The sequence below is a fragment of the Macaca mulatta genome, chromosome 5 (assembly GCF_049350105.2).
Source record: "Macaca mulatta isolate MMU2019108-1 chromosome 5, T2T-MMU8v2.0, whole genome shotgun sequence".
Taxonomy (NCBI): Eukaryota; Metazoa; Chordata; class Mammalia; order Primates; family Cercopithecidae; genus Macaca; species Macaca mulatta.
In genome coordinates this window covers 136465107-136483378 of record NC_133410.1, presented here as the reverse complement: position 1 = coordinate 136483378, position 18272 = coordinate 136465107, and the positions used below count along the sequence as shown (strand labels likewise).

Genomic DNA, 18272 nt, shown 5'->3' with positions numbered 1-18272 from the left:
AATCTGAGGTGATCAACAGCTACATTTATTCATAATTATCAGTATTAGAAGTAGTTCATGGTATTTTCAGGGACATTTCCAGAAATTTAAGACATTTAATAAATTGTTTTGACCAAAGTGTCTTAATACATATATATGTAAACAAGCAGCCCTAAGACAGCAGTTGTGGGTCAAATGGTAGCATGTGACAATATTGTGATCTTAAGGGGAGGATATTTCAAGCTTTTTTTTTTTTTTTTTAAACAGCGCCTTGTTCTGTTGCCCAGACTGGAGTGGCAGTGGCACGAGCTAGGCTCACTGTAGCCTTTACCTCCCAGGTTCAAGTAATTCTCCTGTCTCAGCCTCCCACATAGCTTGGGACTACAGGCACCTGCCACCATGCCTGGCTTTTATTTTATTTTATTTTATTTTTGTATTTTTGTATTTTTAGTAGAGACTGGGTTTCACCATGTTGACCAGGCTGGTCTCAAACTCCTGACCTCCAGTGATCCGCCTGCCTCAGCCTCCGAAAGTGCTAGGGTTACAGGTGTGAGCAACTGTGCCTGGCGTCAATCTATTTTCTATAGCATTTCAAGAACCAAGGTTTTTTACCCTAATTTGAATGCCAAAATTAAGGCCCACTAGTCACTAATGGGACAAATATGTAGTGGTTTGCAACTTAAATGCTTAGGTGAAAATCTCTGAAAGTATGACAGTGATAATAGTGATTCTTTTAAGACCAAATGAATCACTATTTGTACTGCAAACAGTACACCCACTGTTTTGCAGTTAGTTTTGATTAAGCTGGACAGCTCATGTTTAAGAAAAATGGAGAGGCCGATTTTAGATGTGCTGGTATAGCTTGTCTTCAGAGCTTAAGACCTGAAGAAGAAACAGCTCAGTGTTGGAATGTCTTGGGGGCATCGAACCTCTAGGAGGATCTACAGGTTAAATGTCAAGTAAAAATGCAGTATTGATGTTCTTCCTTTCTCTCAATCTACCAAATTCTCATAGCCACAGAAAATTATCCACCATTAGTTTTCTTTTCCAACTAAAGGTCAAGTAAACTATTGTTCACTAAAGTGTTCCCCCTTTTGAAAAAACCCAATGCATAATGATCTATATTTCTAAGATAAAAATTAGTATATACATATTTTTGAGATGGAGTCTCGCTCTGTCCCCCAGGCAGAAGTGCAGTGGCGTGATCTCGGCTCACTGCAACCTCCACCTCCTGGGTTCAAGCGATTCTCCTGCCTGAGCCTCCTAAGTAGCTGAGATTACAGGTGTGCACCACCACGCCCAGCTAATTTTTGTATTTTTTGTAGAGATGGGGTTTCACCATGTTGGTCAGGCTGGTCTCAAATTCCTGACCTCATGATCCGCCTGCCTTGGCCTCCCAAAGTGCTAGGATTACAGGTGTGAGCCACCACCGCGCCCGGCCAAAAATTAGTATTTTATAAAAGAAGTCACCATAGAATTTCAGTTAACTTTTTCAGTGTCTTTAACATGATTTAGTTTAAAAAAAAGATTTACATGCAGCTTTCCTGAAATTCATGAATTATATAAAATGCATGTGTAATATACTTGAATGTGATTTTTTTTTTTTTTTTTTTGAGACAGGGTTTTACTGTGTTGCCCAGGCTAGAGTGCAGTGGCATGATCATAACTCACTGCAGCCTCAACCGACTGAGGTCAGGTGATCCTCCCACCTCAGCCTCCCAAGTATCTGGGACTGTTACAAGAGAGTGCTACCACACCCAGCTAATTTTTGTATTTTTTTGTAGAGACAGAGTTTTTGCTATGTTGCCCAGGCTGGTCTTGAACTCCTGGACTCAAGTGATCCACCTGCCTCAGCCTCCCAAAGTGTTGAGATCACAGACATGAGCCACCAAGCCCAGCTGCTGAATATATTTTAACAAAAACAAAAACAATGAAAGTTGACAAATAGTTAAAAAAAATACATGTATATATATCTTAGTCAAAATCGAGCTTACCTGAAACTTAAAGAGAATCAAATAAATAAAAAGTAAGTTTAATTTTCATCTTTCCCCCCCTTCCCCACAGTGAGGTATGTACTGGGTTAAATTAATGAAAAGTATTTGATAAGGAATAAGTACTTGGACATTGCTAATTTAGGAGGTGACCAATATGCAAGAAGCAAAAAAAAAAAAAAAAAAAAAAAAAAAAAAAAAAGAGTGAACAGAGAGCCAAGATGGTCAGAGAGAGGCAGCGCTGCTCTGCAGCTCCCACCGAGAAGGAAGAAAACTGTGAGTGAACTCTGCATCTTCAGTTGAGGTACCAAAGTTCTCTTATTGGGACTGACTAGGTGGCTGGCCTGACCCACGGAGAGTGAGCAAAAACAGGGTGGAGCAAGACCCCATCTGGAAGCTGCACACGGCAAAGGCAACTCCCTCCTCCAGCCAAGGGAGATGGTAAAGGATTTTGCTTCCCCTTCCTGAAAACCAGGCTTTTCCCACAGATCCTTGCAACCTTTAGATCAGGAGGTCCCCTCCTGAGTGCATGCTACCAGAGCTTTGGGTCCCAAGCACAAAGCTGTGCTTGGGTGGGCAGCCACTTTGAGTAAGCACTGAGACACCGGAGTATTTGCATATTCTGGTTCTGGGAACTCCCGTGAGACAGGAGATCTGTTCACTCTCATGGGGAGGGGGCTGAAGCCAGGCAGCCAAGCAGCCTTGTCCTCACAGAACTCCATAAGCTAAAACCCACTGGCTTGGAATCCTCCCCCGGCAGCTAGAAACTGCCTAAGAAGATTGAGTTCTGGAAGTGGGGGAGGAGGTGGGGGAAGGAGGTAGGGAAGCCCACCATCACTGTGGCTCCAACTGGCCAGTTTCCCTTGCTGCTGGCACTGGTGAGATGGGGTGGGACCCGGATTCACTCCTCTTCACTGGACAGGGCTTCCCTGTGAGAATCTCAGCATCCTCAGCCAGGGGTTAATGGACAAAACACTGACAACCCTGAGAGAAGCCCCTAGGAGGAGGGATGGCTGCAGTATCGTGGATCAGTGATCTTAGTCTTTTCTGCCTGCTGGCTCTGGTGAGTCAAGGCAGCCCAGATGAGGGGGATTCCCCTCAGTGTAGCACACCCGCCCTGTCAAGGGGCAGACAGACTGCTTATTTAAGTGGGTCTCTGACCCTGCTCCTCCTGACTGAGACCTCCCAACAGGAGTCTCCAGACACTTCATACAGGAGCTTTCCGGTTAGCATTAGGCCAGTGCCCCTCTGGGACAGAGATCCCAGAGGAAGAAGCAGGCTGCCATCTTTGCTGGTCTACAGTCTCCACTGGTGATATCTCCAGGCATGTGAGAGACCCAGGCGAATAGGGGCTGGAGTGGACCCCAGGCAAACTGCAGCAGCCCTATAGAAGAGGGGTCTGACTGCTAAAAGAAAAACAGAGTGCAACAACATCAACAAAAAAGACACCACAAAAACCCCATCCAAAAGTCAGCAGCCTCAAACATCAAAGATAGATAAACCCATGAAGATGAGAAAGAATGCAAAGATATGGAAAACTCAGAAAGTCAAAATGCCTCTTCTCCAAAAGATTGCAACATGTCTCCAGCAAGGGCACAGACCTGGGCTAAGGCTGAGATGGATGAATGTCAATCATCCATCATGCCCAACATGTTAAGGGCAGTCAGAGAGAAGGGCCAGGTCACTTATAAAGGGAAGCCCATCAGACTAACAGCAGACCTCTCAGCAGAAACCTTATAAGCTAGAAGAGGTTGGGGGCCAATTTTCAATATTCTTAAAGAAAAGAATTTCCAGCCTAGAATTTCATATCTGGCTACACTAAGCTTCATAAGTGAAGGAGAAATAAAATCTTTTTCAGACAAGCAAATGCTGAGGGAATTTGTCACCACCAGGCCTGCTATGCAGGTGCTCCTGAAGAAAGCACTAAATATGGAAAGGAAAAACCGTTATCAGCCACTATAAAAAACACACTGAAATACACAGATCAGTAACACTATGAAGCAAAAAAATAAATAAGTCAGCAAAATAACCAACTAGTATCATGATGTCAGAATAAAATTCACACATAACAATATTAACCTTAAATGTAAATGCACTAAATACCCCAAATAAAAGACGCAGAGTGGAAAGCTGGATAAACAGTCAAAATCCATCAGTGTGCTGTATTCAAGAGACCCATTTCACATGCAAGGACACACACAGACTGAAAAGGATGGATAAAAATCTACCAAGCAAAAGGAAAACAGAAAAAAGGAGAGGTTGCAATACTTGTTTCTGACAAAGACTTTAAACCAATGAAGATTAAAAAAAAGAGAAAGGCATTACATATTGGTAAAGGGGTCAATTCAACAAGAAGAGCTAACTATCCTAAATATATATGCACCCAATATAGGAGCATCCAGATTCATAACACAAGTTCTTAGAGACCCACAAAGAGACTTAGATTTCCACACAATAATAGTGGGAGACTTTAATACCCCACTGTCAATATTAGATCATCGAGACAGAAAATGAACAAAGATATTCAGGACTTGAACTCAGCTCTGGATCAAGTGAGACCTGATAAATATCTACAGATCTCTCCACCCCCAAACAACATAATATACATTATTCTTGGTGCCACATGGCACTTACTCTAAAATTGATCATGCAGTTAGAAGTAAATCACTCCTCAGCAAATGCAAAAGAACTGAAATAATAACAAAGTCTCTCAGATCACAGTGCAATCAAATTGGAACTCAAGAGTAAGAAACTCACTCAAAACCACACAACTACATGGAAATTGAACCACCTGCTCCTGAATGACTCCTGGGTAAATAATGAAATTAAGAGAGAAATCAAGAAGTTCTTTGAAACCAATGAAAACAAAGAGATAATGTACCAGAATCTCTGGGGTGCAGCTAAAGCACTGTTAAGAGGGAAATTTATAGCACTAAATGCCCACATCAAAAAGCTGGAAGGATCTCAAATCGACACCCTAGTATCGCAACTAAAAGAACTGGTGAACCAAGAGCAAACAAACCCGAAAACCAGCAGAAGACAAGAAATAACCAAGATCAGAGTGGAAATGAAGGAGCTAGAGACATGAAAAACCCTTCAAAAAATAAATGAATCTAGGGGCATGGTTTTTTTTTTTTTTTTAAAGATTAACAAAATAGACCATTAGCTAGACTAATAAAGAAGAGAGAATAATCAAATAGACACAATAAAAAATGATGAAGGGGATATTACCACTGATCCCACAGAAATATAAACAACCATCAGAGAATACTATAACAGCTCTGTGCAAATAAACTCGAAAATCTAGAAGAAAGGGATAAATTCTGGACACATACACCCTCCCAAGACTGAACCAGGAAAAGCTGAATCGCTGAATAGACCAATAAAAAGTCCTGAAATTGAGGCAGTAATTAATAGCCTACAAACCAAAAAAAAAAGCCCAGGATCAGAAGGATCTATAGCTGAATTCTACTAGAAATACAAAGAGAAGCTGATACCACTTCTTCTGAAACTATTACAAATAACTGAAAAGGAGGGACTCCTCCCTAACTCATTCTATGAGGCCAGCATCATCCTGATATCAAAACCTGGCAGAGATACAACAAAAAAAGAAAACTTCAGGCCAATATCCCTGATGAACATCAATGCAAAAATTCTCAATAAAATACTGGCAAACTGAATCCAGCAACCCATCAAAAAGCTTATCCACCACGATCAAGTTGGCTTCATTCCCAGGATGTGAGGCTGGTTCAACATATGCAAATCAATAAACGTAATTCATCACACAAACAGAACTAAAGACAAAAACCACATGATTATCTCAATAGATGCAGAAAAGGCCTTCAATAAAATTCAACATCCCTTCATGTTAAAAACTCTCAATAAACTAGTTATTGAAGGAACATATTTCAAAATAATAAGAGCCACTTATGACAGACGCACAGCCAATATCATACTGAATGGGCAAAAGCTGGAAGGATTCCCCTTGAAAACCAGCACAAGACAAGGATGCCCTCTTTCACCACTATTCAACATAGTGTTGGAAGTTCTGGCTAGGGCAATCAGGCAAGAGAATGAAATAAAGGGTATTCAAACAGGAAGAGAGGAAGTCAAAATATCTTTGTTTGCAGAGGACATTATCCTATATCTTGAAAACCCCACTGTCTCAGCCCAAAAGCTTCTTAAGCTGATAAGCAACTTCAGCAAAGTGTCAAGATACAAAATCATTGTGCAGAAGTCACCAGCATTCCTATATACCAACAGGCAAGCAGAGATCCAAATCATGAATGAACTCTTACTCACAACTGCTTCAAAGAGAATGAAATACCTAGGAATACAGCTAACAAGGGAAGTGAAGGACCTCTTCAAGGAGAATACAAACCACTGCTCAAGGAAACCAGAGAGGACACAAACAAATGGAAAAATACTCCATACTCATAGACAGGAAGAATCAATATCATGAAAATAGCCGTATGGCCAAAGTAATTCACAGAGTCAATGTTATTCCCATTAAACTACCACTGTTATTCTTCACAGAATTAGAAAAAAACTATTTTAAAATTCATATGGAATCAAAAAAAAGAGCCTGTATAGCCAAGGCAATCCTAAGCCAAAAGACCAAGCTGGAAGCATCACACTACCAGACTTCAAACTGTACTGTAAGGCTACAATAACCAAAACAGCATGGTACTGGTACAAAAACTGACACATAGACCAATGGAACAGAATAGAGAACTCAGAAATAAGATTGCACATCTACAACCATGTGATCTTCAACAAACCTGAGAAAAACAAGCAATGAGGAAAGGACTCCTTATTTAATAAATGGCGCTGGGAGAACTGGCTATCCATATGCAGAAAATAGAAACTGGACCCATTCGTCACACCTTATACAAAGATTAACTCAAGATGGAATAAAGGCTTAAATGTAAAGCCCAAAACTATAAAATCCCTAGAAGAAAATCTAGGCAATACCATTCAAGGCATAGGCATGGGCGAAGATTCCATGATGCAATCACAAAAGCAATTGCAATAAAAGCAAAACTTGAGAAATGGGATCTAGTTAAACTAAAGACCTTCTGCATAGCAAAAGAAACTATCATCAGAGTGAACAGGCAACCTACAGAGTGGGAGAAAATTTTGGCAATCTATCCATCCGACAATGATCTGATATTCAGAATCTATAAGGAACTCAAACAAATTTACAAGAAAAAAAAAAAAAACAACCACATTAAAAACTGGGCAAAGGACATGAACAGACACTTCCCAAAAGACGACATTCATGCAGCCAACAAACATATGAAAAAAAAGCACAATATCACGGATTGTTAGAGAAATGCAAATCGAAACCACAATGAGATACCATCTCACACCAGTCAGAGTGGCCATTATTAAAAAGTCAAGAAATAACAGATGCTGGCAAGGTTGTGGGGAAATAGGAATGCTTTTACACTGTTGGGAATGTAAATTAGTTCAACCATTGTGGAAGACAGTGTGGTGCTTCTTCAAAGATCTAGAACCAGAAATGCCATTTGACCCAGCAATCCCATTACCCAAAGGAATATAAATCATTCTACTATAAAGATACATGTACATGTATGTTTATTACAGCACTATTTACAGTAGCAAAGACATGGAATCAACCCAAATGCCCATCAGCAATAGACTGGATAAAGCAAATGTGGTACATATACACCATGGAATACTATGCAGCCACAAAAGGGAATGAGATCATGTCCTTTGCAGGGACATGGATGAAGCGGGAAGCCATTATCCTCAGCAAACTAACGCAGGAACAGAAAACCAAACAATGTAGGTTCTCACTTGTAAGTGGGAGCTCACCATGAGAACACATGGACAAAGGGAGGGGAACCATACACACCGGGGCCTATTGTGGGGGTAGGGAGAGTATTAGGGAAAATAGCTAATGCATGCTAGGCTTAATACCTAGGTGACAGGTTGATAGGTGGAGCAAACCGACATGGCACATGTTTACCTATGTAACAAACCAGCACATCCTGCACATGTACCAGAACTAAAACTAAAACTAAAACTAAAACAAAATAAAAGCACATTTTACTTAAGAGGAACTTTTGAAACCTCAATGCAATCATCTCATTTTACATGAAAACTCTGAGCTTAGAGAGGTACAAAAACTTGCTCATGGTCATAGCACTACTTAGCTACAGCACCTGGTCACCTCCTCCCAATCATAATTGTTTCACCAGATATCAGTATGAATTTTGAGAAAAATAAACAAATTGGATAGTTTTCAGGAGTAAACATTTCCTATATTAATCTTATATGAAAAACTTCACATTATTTCAAACTAGTCAATAAATTAACATTATATATCAAAATAGCAATAAGTTAACAATCCCTTCTTTCACATTTTGATCAAGTATATTCTCAAAAGTCTTACAATATTACATTAAGATTTAACATACCAAATCCAACAGCATTTCATATCAATATTTAACAATACTATGTTCAATATTGAAAAGTAAAAAGAAACTAAATTTTAACTCTTTTTGTATTGATTTCAGCAATTCTGACAGTGTTTAATCCTCTATGCATGTATTTCTACACATCAAGAAAGCATGGCTACAAGGTTAACCCAAAGAACAATTTAAAAGCTATTTCAATGGCAATTTCTGTGACTGAGTCATGAAAACAGACATAAAGTTCTTGAGGTTTTGGATGAAGAAAAAGTCTCCTGCAGAAGAAAAGAACACACTCATTTCAGAAATTAAAACAACAACAACAACAAAAACTCTGTCCAATTTATTTTTTGTTTCTGAAAGTATCAGTAGTAAATTTAAAATCCACAAATCTAAATCTATACTAGGGAGAAAGCAGCTAGATTTATTTCTAAATAAATAATATATGCCTTAGGACAATTAGTTTTTATTGCTCTGGAGTGTAATAATCCTATTTTATCAATATGTATTACAATACCACCAAGTTTTTAAATAGTAAATCTAGTTATTACAATAAAGGCAATAGCACTAGCATCATAGGCACAATAGTTATTAAATATTTTATTGTTCTTTACTTTCTAACATTTAATTTTTATTAAAACATTAAATATATGGTAGCTTTTTTTGGCAAACAGAACTGAATTGGAATTAACATTGAAATTTTATTTGATTTTCTTAAAGAGTCAAAATTTGAATCTATTTAATCAATACTAATTTATATAAACTGATCTATTTAAACTGGAGATAATTCTGCCTGATTTTCTTAAATTTCTGTTCTGCATAAATCTGCATTATCATAATTCAATATCTTTTGATTCTTTCTATTCCTATAGTCATGAACGTAGTTAACACTCCACTGAACAGCTACATGTGTGCCTAACTGGTCTTCTCATTTCTAGTCTCTCTCATATGCACATCATTCCATTGGCTGCTCCCAGTTTAATCTTCCAGTAGTACAACTACATGGAATTAAGCTTACACTGATGTTCCCAAGCCTGGTTCATATGATAATCACAAGGGAGCTTACTAAAAATACAGATTCCCACTCTCATAGATTTTGATTTAGTAGATCTGGGGCCCAGGCATCTCAGATTTTAACAAGTGACCCAGGTGATTCTAAATCCCATGGACCAGCATATGGGAATTTCTGCTTTGGATAATGTCTGTAAAGTGTGTATCATACAGCTTAATACTACCTGGTACATGTCCACTACCCCTACTCCCAACTAATTCTGTGCCCTTTCCTCCACCAACCTTTACTCCAACTCAAAGAAGCTTCTGCAGTGGTCCTAACTTAGGTTCCCAACTTCATCTTTCACTTAATCTTTGTATATGTCATTCCTCTACCATCCTGGCAAACCAGTCTGCTCACTGCTGTGCTGTATAATTTCCATTGTTTGGGTCTTTGTTCATTAGATTTTGCCCCCTCCTCAGAATTCCTATAGCATTTGGTTGTATCACCTAATTCATTTTACATATATGTATATACAACACACACATATATAGGATTTCTCTCTATATCTATATAATATAGATATATAAATATATAGATATTTGAGCATATTTCATAATTCTTTTGCTAGATATAAGGCCCGTAGAGGCAATGACTATGTCTCTGTGTTTGCCATACCGCCCACTGACCACCAACCCCACCACCAGTTCCACATTTTGCCAGGCACAGTCTCACCTACTCAACCATCACATATTTATCAAGTGACTATATTATGTGCCAGGTACTGTTGCAGGTGCCAGTGGTGGACAAGACAGATACAATTCCTGACCTCATGAAGCTGCCACTGTAATGAGGGTGGGAGGTGGAGAAGGACAAGAAAATAAACAATAAAAGAGTGATATAGAGAATAACTGAGTAGCCACTTTGATGAGGGAAAGAGATCATGGATCCTCTCTGACAAGATGACCTACCTGTTAGCACTGGTCTGAATACCAAGGATGCAGAAGTGCAAAGGTCAAGGGATAGAATATCCCACGCAGAAGGAACAGCAGAAACAAGATTTGATTGGTACTCATGCAGCTGGTGCACAGCAGACAGAAGAGGAAGGAAGACAGGAGATGGAAACAAAGGTGGGCAGGGTCCTGATTGGGCATGGTCTTGTGGCACAGGGCAGAGAGAGGGGAAGGGAAGAAAAGGGAAAGGATGGAAAGAGGGAAAGAAAGGAGAGAGGAGGAAGAAATGAACGAAGCAGGGGAAAAAGGGAAGAGGAGAAAAACTGTGGAATTATTCTTTCAGTGTATTACTAAAATTTAATTTTGTAAGGTAATTTTTAATAGAAAAATACTTGGAAGGGATTTAAAAGAGATACTTAGCAAATAAAATAAAATATATTAAAATATTATAGCTAGATTAAAAATTCCGTGCCTACATTTTAAAATGTTAATCTCCTTTATCAATTTTCTTTCACTTTTCTAACACTTTACTTTCAAATACTTTTTTTCCCACTTACCCTACTACCCAGTAGGCCATAACTGGTGGTGCTTTTTTCTGATCAGTCCAGTTTCCAGGTGAACATTCAAACAACACACCATGTTCTTTAACAGGGTTAAGAGAAGACACCGACTTTGCGGAATCTGAACGGTCTCTACTATTTAGTCCTTGCTTTTTCTGTAAATTAATAAGTATTGTTAGTATTAACTGGTATTACTAGTGTTACTTTAAAATGTTTTCACAGATTAATTTGAATTGGCTGATCCAAATACTTAAGTGCCTGCAATGACATTCTTCTTATCTGCAGGAAAATTTCTACTCTTCCTCAATATTTAAATACCATATCCTAAAGGAGGCTTCATGGATAAAGTGTCCCTTGACTTTTCTAGGGAACACTTTGTTCACAGCCCTATGTTATTAGTATGTGCATTATATTATATTAGCAGTTTATAGACCTGTCTTCCACAGTGGAAGATAGAAAATTATAAACTTTTTTCCCCAGGGCACAGACAATATACAATCTTTGTGTGTTTTAAAACCAGCAGTGCCTGGTTCATAGTAGGTGCTTAATAAATATGTTCTAAATGAGCAGATAATTCTGTAATAAATTGAAAAAATATATATTTAAAGCAGCATTTTGTCTTCCTTTGACCCATAATCTCTAAATTTCATACTGATTAAAAGCATTAGCAAAACAATGACTCATTTGGACTATAAAGACTTCTTATAAGTTTCAGGCCAAACAGTGGAGTGATTCTTGATCCTTTTCTTTCCTTCGTAGCTTTTATCTAATCCTTCAACAAATTCTCTTGGTTTGCCCTCCAAAATATATCCAGAATCCAGAAGCTATAATCATTTCTTGCTTTCAGAATTTTGAAAGCCTCCTAACTGGTCCCTGCCTCCACCCTTGCTATTCTGTTTCCTGTTCTACCCACAGTAGCCTGAGTGATTCTTTAAAAAAAATTATGGATCATGTCCCTTCTTTGGGCAGAACTGTTCAAGAATGTATCATCTCTTTCGGAACAAAGCCTAAAGTCCTTATCATAGTCTACCTGGCCATGCATAAGCTGGCCCTGCTACCTTTGTGATCTCTTCCTCCACTCTCTTCTCAGTCTGCTCCAGCACTCTCCCAGCCCCTAGGGGATGATTTCGGGATGAAACTGTTCCACCTCAGATCATCAGGCATTAGAATCGCGTAAGAACTGGGCAACTAGATCCCTTGCATGGACAGTTCACAGTAGGGTTTGCACTCCTATAAGAATCTAATGCCACAGCTGACCTTACAGGAGGCGGAGCTCAGGCAGTAATGCTCTGCAGCTTTGCATTTGCTGTTCCCCTTGCTGGAAGCTCTGCCCCGAGAGAGCCACATGGCTTGCTCCCTTACTTCATTCAGGTCTCTGTTCAAGTATCACTTGACATGATCAGAGACCTTTCAAAATAGTCACTCCTACCTCTCATCCTTACCATGTTCTATTATTTTGCTTGACACTGGTTCTTCTTAGCATACTATTTTCTAATTCTTTTCTTTCCTCCATTAGCAAATAGGCTTCATGAAGGAAGAAACTTTGTTTTGTCCACTGTTGTATCCCAAGCTCCTAGAATAGTGTCTGGTGCAGAGTAGGTACCTCAATGTTTAAATAAGATAGGGAAAACTAATTTATATTACTAAATATTATCAAATAAGTAAATGAAATATTCCTTTATAACATTTATCAGTTATGTTAAAAAGGAAAATAGGAGCATAAGAACCCAAAGCATATAGGAATATATGGTCAAACACAGTATTTCTACAGAATAACAATTTCTGAGGACTCAAAGAAAAAATCCTATAAGACATAAAATTTTACTGCTGAATGAGCCTGGAGAGAAGATAAAATCTATCCCACTAGCTTCATAGCTAAGGAAACAGGAGGAGGTGAGGTTCAGTCCGGGATTCCTTATTCCTTGTCCAATGTTCTTCCACTTTTAAACCCAAGTTCTTCACAAATTTGGCATCCTTAACACATGTATTGCTATATACATTACAATCATTTTCAGAGAGGTTTTTTGGCTGTATAATGTCCCAAGTAAACCTCTATATGTTTTATCCTTTTCAAGAAATCAACACCTATCTTTTCCAGCCATTTAAACGATCTGATATTGTAATTGTATACAGCATTATTATTTATTCAACAGATGACAACATTCAATGAAACTTCATCCTGGATAGAAAAGCAAGCAAGCAATCAACCAACCAAATGCCAAAAAATTTGCATTAGTCTTGTGTCTATAGCTATATCTTAACCCAGCGGTCCCCAATCTTTTTGGCATTGGAGACCAATTTCTGGGGGAGGGATCGTTTCAAGATGAAACTGTTCTACCTCGGATCATCAGGCATTAGATTCTCATAAGTGTACAATCTAGATCCCTCACATGCACAGTTCACAATAATAGGGTTTGCACTCCTACGCGCTGCTGATCTGACAGGAGGCAGAGCTCAGGCGGTAAGACTCCCTGGCCCACCACTCACCTCCTGCTGTGCAGCCTGGTTCCTAATAGGCCACAGACAGCTACTGGTATGTGGCCCGGGGGTTGGGGACCTCTGCCTTAACCCATTATATTCCAAAATACCTTATACTGTTGGCTAAATACTTAAAGAATTATCAAAGTTATTTTAGGAACCAATTGGTAGATATTATTACCCAAGTAATGGTTGAGTCACAGATATGAAATGTGGAAGGTTAATTTACATTACAAATGACTGTATTGTGCTTTGCTGTAGAAAACACAGGTCTACCACTTCCTGAAATAGTAACCCAAGACATCAAATTCAGTATGAAATAAAACCTTGAAGTACTGTGAGTATAAATGTTTTGGCACCCAAGTTAGATTGAGTGACTATTTAAAAAAACTTAATTAAATGAAAACAATGCTGGGCATGTTGATTACAGAACAGAATGCTTAGAGATCTGGAAATTAAACTGGCGGAAAACTGTATTTATAGCAGTGCCCTACCTCTTCAACCAGTGTCTGTTGGAAAACTGCACGAATGGAGAGACAACACTGATGGAAATTCTTTATTAGCTGAGGGTGGATAGAGCCACTTAGCTGCGCCACCTCTTCAAGGGTAGGAGTAATAAAGATTCCTTGCACTGTTTCTAAGGCAACATAATGGAAAAGTGTGTTCTCAGGACCAGATGTCAGTCTTAAAAAGAAAAAATAAGAAAAAAGAAATTTTAGTAAATTTTGAAATATTGGTTCATTTTGAATTTAGTAGACTTCTTACAAGCTTTTATCTACAATATAATATTAGTAGTATAATTAGGGATGGGAAACTGGGCTAAACATTTAATTCCCTCTTCATCCTTAACTGAAGTACAAGCTAGGGTTATTCATTCCCTTAATGGAGGCAAATACTACATGTTATGCAAGGATAAGTAAATATCAATTCATTTGCAAGTAACTTAATCACTCCTTTGCTAAACAACCCAAATTGGCTAACTGCCTCTTTTTCCATGGTTGGTATTAAATAATTCAGCTCGTGTCTGAACCAGATAGCTATAAGCCATAAACAAGATATCACTCTAGGGTAGACCACATATAAAAATACCTTCCAACAAACTAAATACATTTAAGTTAGTAGCATTAAAGTATTTTACCATGATAGTCAAACTGATGTTCCTGAAGAAAAATCAAATTATTATTACAACCTGAAAAATTTGATTAATATTCTATAATACCATGACAATTCGTGGTAGTATTCTACCACTTCTCATTATTACTATCTTCTTTCTTTCCTATGTTCTCTTAATCATTTTTTACTTTCTTCCCCATCTTTCCTCCCTGGTTTAGTCTCAAACAGGCCAGCAGAACCTATAAATACTGTTAATTTCTACCAGTAGTAAGATAAGCAAAAGAACAATAGTAATAGCAACAACGAAATAATAATAATAGTTAACGTATAGTGAATGCCCTCTATATACCAGGGTAGGTGTTTTAAAATACCTTAGTCTTAATTCTCATAATGATATTGCAAGATAACATCCATTACTATCCTCATTTTAGCCATGAGAAAATCAATGGTCAGAGGACTTGGATTAACGTGCTTGAGAGGTCGCATAGCCAAATGGCAGATTTTAGCTGACTCTGAAGCTTGTTCTGTAAAACCGTGCTTTTTCCTCTCCGGGGCTGACTTCTGATTACAGCAATTCCCCTCCTGCATCTCAAATACTCAAGCTGCCCCATTTTAATCCTTCTATGGTAAAAGGCTGTCTATACTAAAAAATATCATCAGTTGATTTTTTTTTTCCAGCCATAGCATAGAGACAAGAAAAAGGCATATTTCAGCTCTTAGCCTAGATACTGCCTAGCTCATCCATGCAGATTAAATTATTGTTAAACAGTTCATCAGACAGCATGATCCCAATAAACTTCTTATCATCGATTTATGGCTTTGGAACTCTTTTGAGACCAGGGATAGGGAGGGAAGGAAATAATTTACAAATTCGTCTTTCACGTTTCCACAGGGTAGCTGGCTCATTAACAACTGGTGGCTGACCACCTTTCCAGAAATAAAAACTTAAATAAGATGAAAGGAATTATGATTATTTTAAAAGGAAAATAATTTAAAACATACATTTTAATCTGGAGATCTTCAGGTTAAAAAAAGTACAGAACAAAAATTATTCTTTACAAAATAACTTACAACATTATTCTTTACAAAATAAGTTTCTTTTGGGGGGGGTCAGAATTAACATTTTTGTTATCTTTTACATTGTTCTTTAAAAAATAAACCACAATACAATAAGCAGGTTTAGCTCTTGAAACCATAAACTCACTCAGTATATATTAACTAAAAGTTTTAAAAATCACCAAATAAGCAATTACCCAGTAGGAAGACAAAAGATTTGTACAAAAAAGCAGATAAAATCAGATTTAGTCTTCAGAAAGGTCACTCGTGCAGTAGAGAATGGGTTTAGGGTAGGCCAGGAGTTGGGAAGCTGTTGCAATAAAACCAGGTGAAAGAAAATGGGAGCCTAAACTAGGGCAGTGTCAATACGGGGGGTGAATGGATTCAAGAACTACTGGAATGCAGAATGGGTAGGACTTAGTTACTGAATGAGATGTTTTGTTTATGTTATTTTCAATATATTATATATATTTTATTTTACAAAGATAGGTGCATATAGGTTAGAATAATATATTACATCCTGTTTTATATCATGCTTTTAAAATGAACTGCATCGTATAAAAACACCTTTGCATATCAATAATGAGAATAAACACACATCTTTGGCACCTTTTAAAATAGGAGAGCCTATGATTTACACCACATGTGAATTTATGTTTAAAACATTGTTGAGAGAAAGTGTCTCCTTTTACTAGAGACAATGCCAATATAACATACATATTTTAAAAATTCTGATATGGAGTTAATAAAATTTCTGAGCAATAGTTTTTGTTAAATGGAAGACTAGAGTTTTGTGAGGGTACTTTTGGGTTCCATAAAAGGTTTGGTTCCAATTTATTTGTCTTAAAATCATGTTTAACTATCAAAAATTAAACATTTATATTTGGAGGCATTAAATACTAAATTTTAACGCATCAGATTTCTGATATATTATTTTATGCAGACAAGTTACTTTTTGTCTTGACTTAAGAAAAAAAGAATTTCCTAACAACTTTGTAACACATACATTTGAACTTATTGTAAAGTGTTTCAGTAGTTAAGAATGTGGTAGCTCTGTACTGTGTGTATGTGTGTGTGTGAATTCTATTAGTATGTGTCTAGTTGTTCAAATAAAAGTAAGCAATTGAGTTTATTACACTAGTTGATCCCACACATGATGTCATAAATACCTGCCAAGGCGCAGGCGGACCTGCGTGTCACCACATAAGTGCATAAGAAGTGAATATATAACATTTCATATTATAATAATTACAGACAGTTTAAGTTGCTAAATATTCTCTCCTCACTCAGTTTCTTTTACCTCAGAATTCCCTACTTGATGCAAGTTTGAAATTATACCTACTTTCTAAAGAGAGTGTTAAGGGACCAGTTCCCTGGTTCCCAAACTCTGAGAGCGAGATATACCGGGAGGAAACTTATTAGGAAGTACTCTTGGGAAAAACAGCTATGGGGTGGAGTGACTCAGCAGAACTGAGCAGAGGGAGAAGATGAACTGTCCTGCAGTGGCAACAAGTCTCAGCCGATACTACTGGGTACTGTGAAGCTTGGCTGGCCTTTCAGAGTTGTCTTCAATTTAGGCAAGGGGCCAAGCCTTTGTACTCACTTATTTATTAGTCATTAGAAGTGGGCTCCTCCCAGGGAGGAGTGTAACCTTAGCTGAGTCAACAAGTTTCCAAGTAGGACACAGCCAGGGGAGTGACAAGGCTAGGGATCTGTGAGGCATTAGCAGCCACCATTCTCAAGTGTTGGGAAGGAATACCCTGAGCTAAGGTGTAACTGGACAGCACACCACTGCATCCACCAAACACTCCAAAAAATAGTAAACTCTAATTTAAAAATTATATTAAATATACAAAAGAGAGGTTACCTGTGGAGAGATAAAGGGGGACTTACACATTTTGAAATATTACTTTGTGGCCAGGCATGGTGGCTCACGCCCGCAGTCCCAGCACTTTGGGAGGCCGAGGCTGGCGGATCACAAGGTCAGGAGATCGAGACTATCCTGGCTAACATGGTGAAACCCTGTCTCTACTAAAGATACAAAAAATTAGCCGGGCGTGGTGGCGGGCACCTGTATTCTCCCAGCTACTCGGGAGACTGAGGCAGGAGAAATGGCGGAAACCCAGGAGGTGGAGCTTGCAGTGAGCCGAGATCGCGCCACTGCACTCCAGCCTGGGCGACAGAGCAAGACTTCGTCTCAAAAAAAAAAAAAAAAAGGAAATATTACTTTGTGTGTTTTTTCTCTCTTACAATACTAATATGGTAATTTTCCTAAATGTGTAATGAAATATTAAGGAAATACCACAGATCTTACCTTTAATATGTAAGATATATCAAAATTACATTTATTGAGTAAAATACATGTTATAGAATTGTACTTTCTCACTGTGAAACTTCCTGAAAGAGTTTAAGTGAATAAGAAGAAGAAAGTTTCTTACTTCACTGTATTATATATTTCTAATTCTGTTTCTGGAAGGTCCTTTTTCAAGTTTCCCAAATGAAATGGATTTGGAAGAGTAGACTTCTTTTTAGTGACCTGAAAAATACAGTTAAGTAGATTGGTTTATATCTAAGATTGGAATCATATAGCAGAAACAATTTAAAAATTAAACATCCTTCTAAGAGAACTACTTACCACTTGCAATGCTTCTTTTAAGTATTTTTGATGCTAACTTGTACCTCTTGGCTTATCCATGGCTGACAGGGATCCC

The 18272-nt window shown here is 38.1% G+C and overlaps 1 protein-coding gene across 4 annotated transcripts in view; it reads right to left on the bottom strand.

Moving 5' to 3' along the window:
* Positions 1–7554: 7554 nt before the first annotated feature.
* INTU (inturned planar cell polarity protein) overlaps positions 7555–18272 on the bottom strand; it is a 97367-nt gene continuing 86649 nt past the window's right edge. For all 4 annotated transcript variants that reach the window (XM_015139184.3, XM_078002231.1, XM_001104977.5 and 1 more), the window contains exons 13-16: positions 18000–18097; positions 13887–14076; positions 10912–11069; positions 7555–8685 (exon numbers count right to left, since the gene is read on the bottom strand). In XM_015139184.3, the coding sequence (XP_014994670.1) occupies positions 8574–8685; positions 10912–11069; positions 13887–14076; positions 18000–18097 (558 nt within the window). In that variant the 3' untranslated portion in view covers positions 7555–8573. The remainder of the gene's footprint in view (positions 8686–10911; positions 11070–13886; positions 14077–17999; positions 18098–18272) is intronic.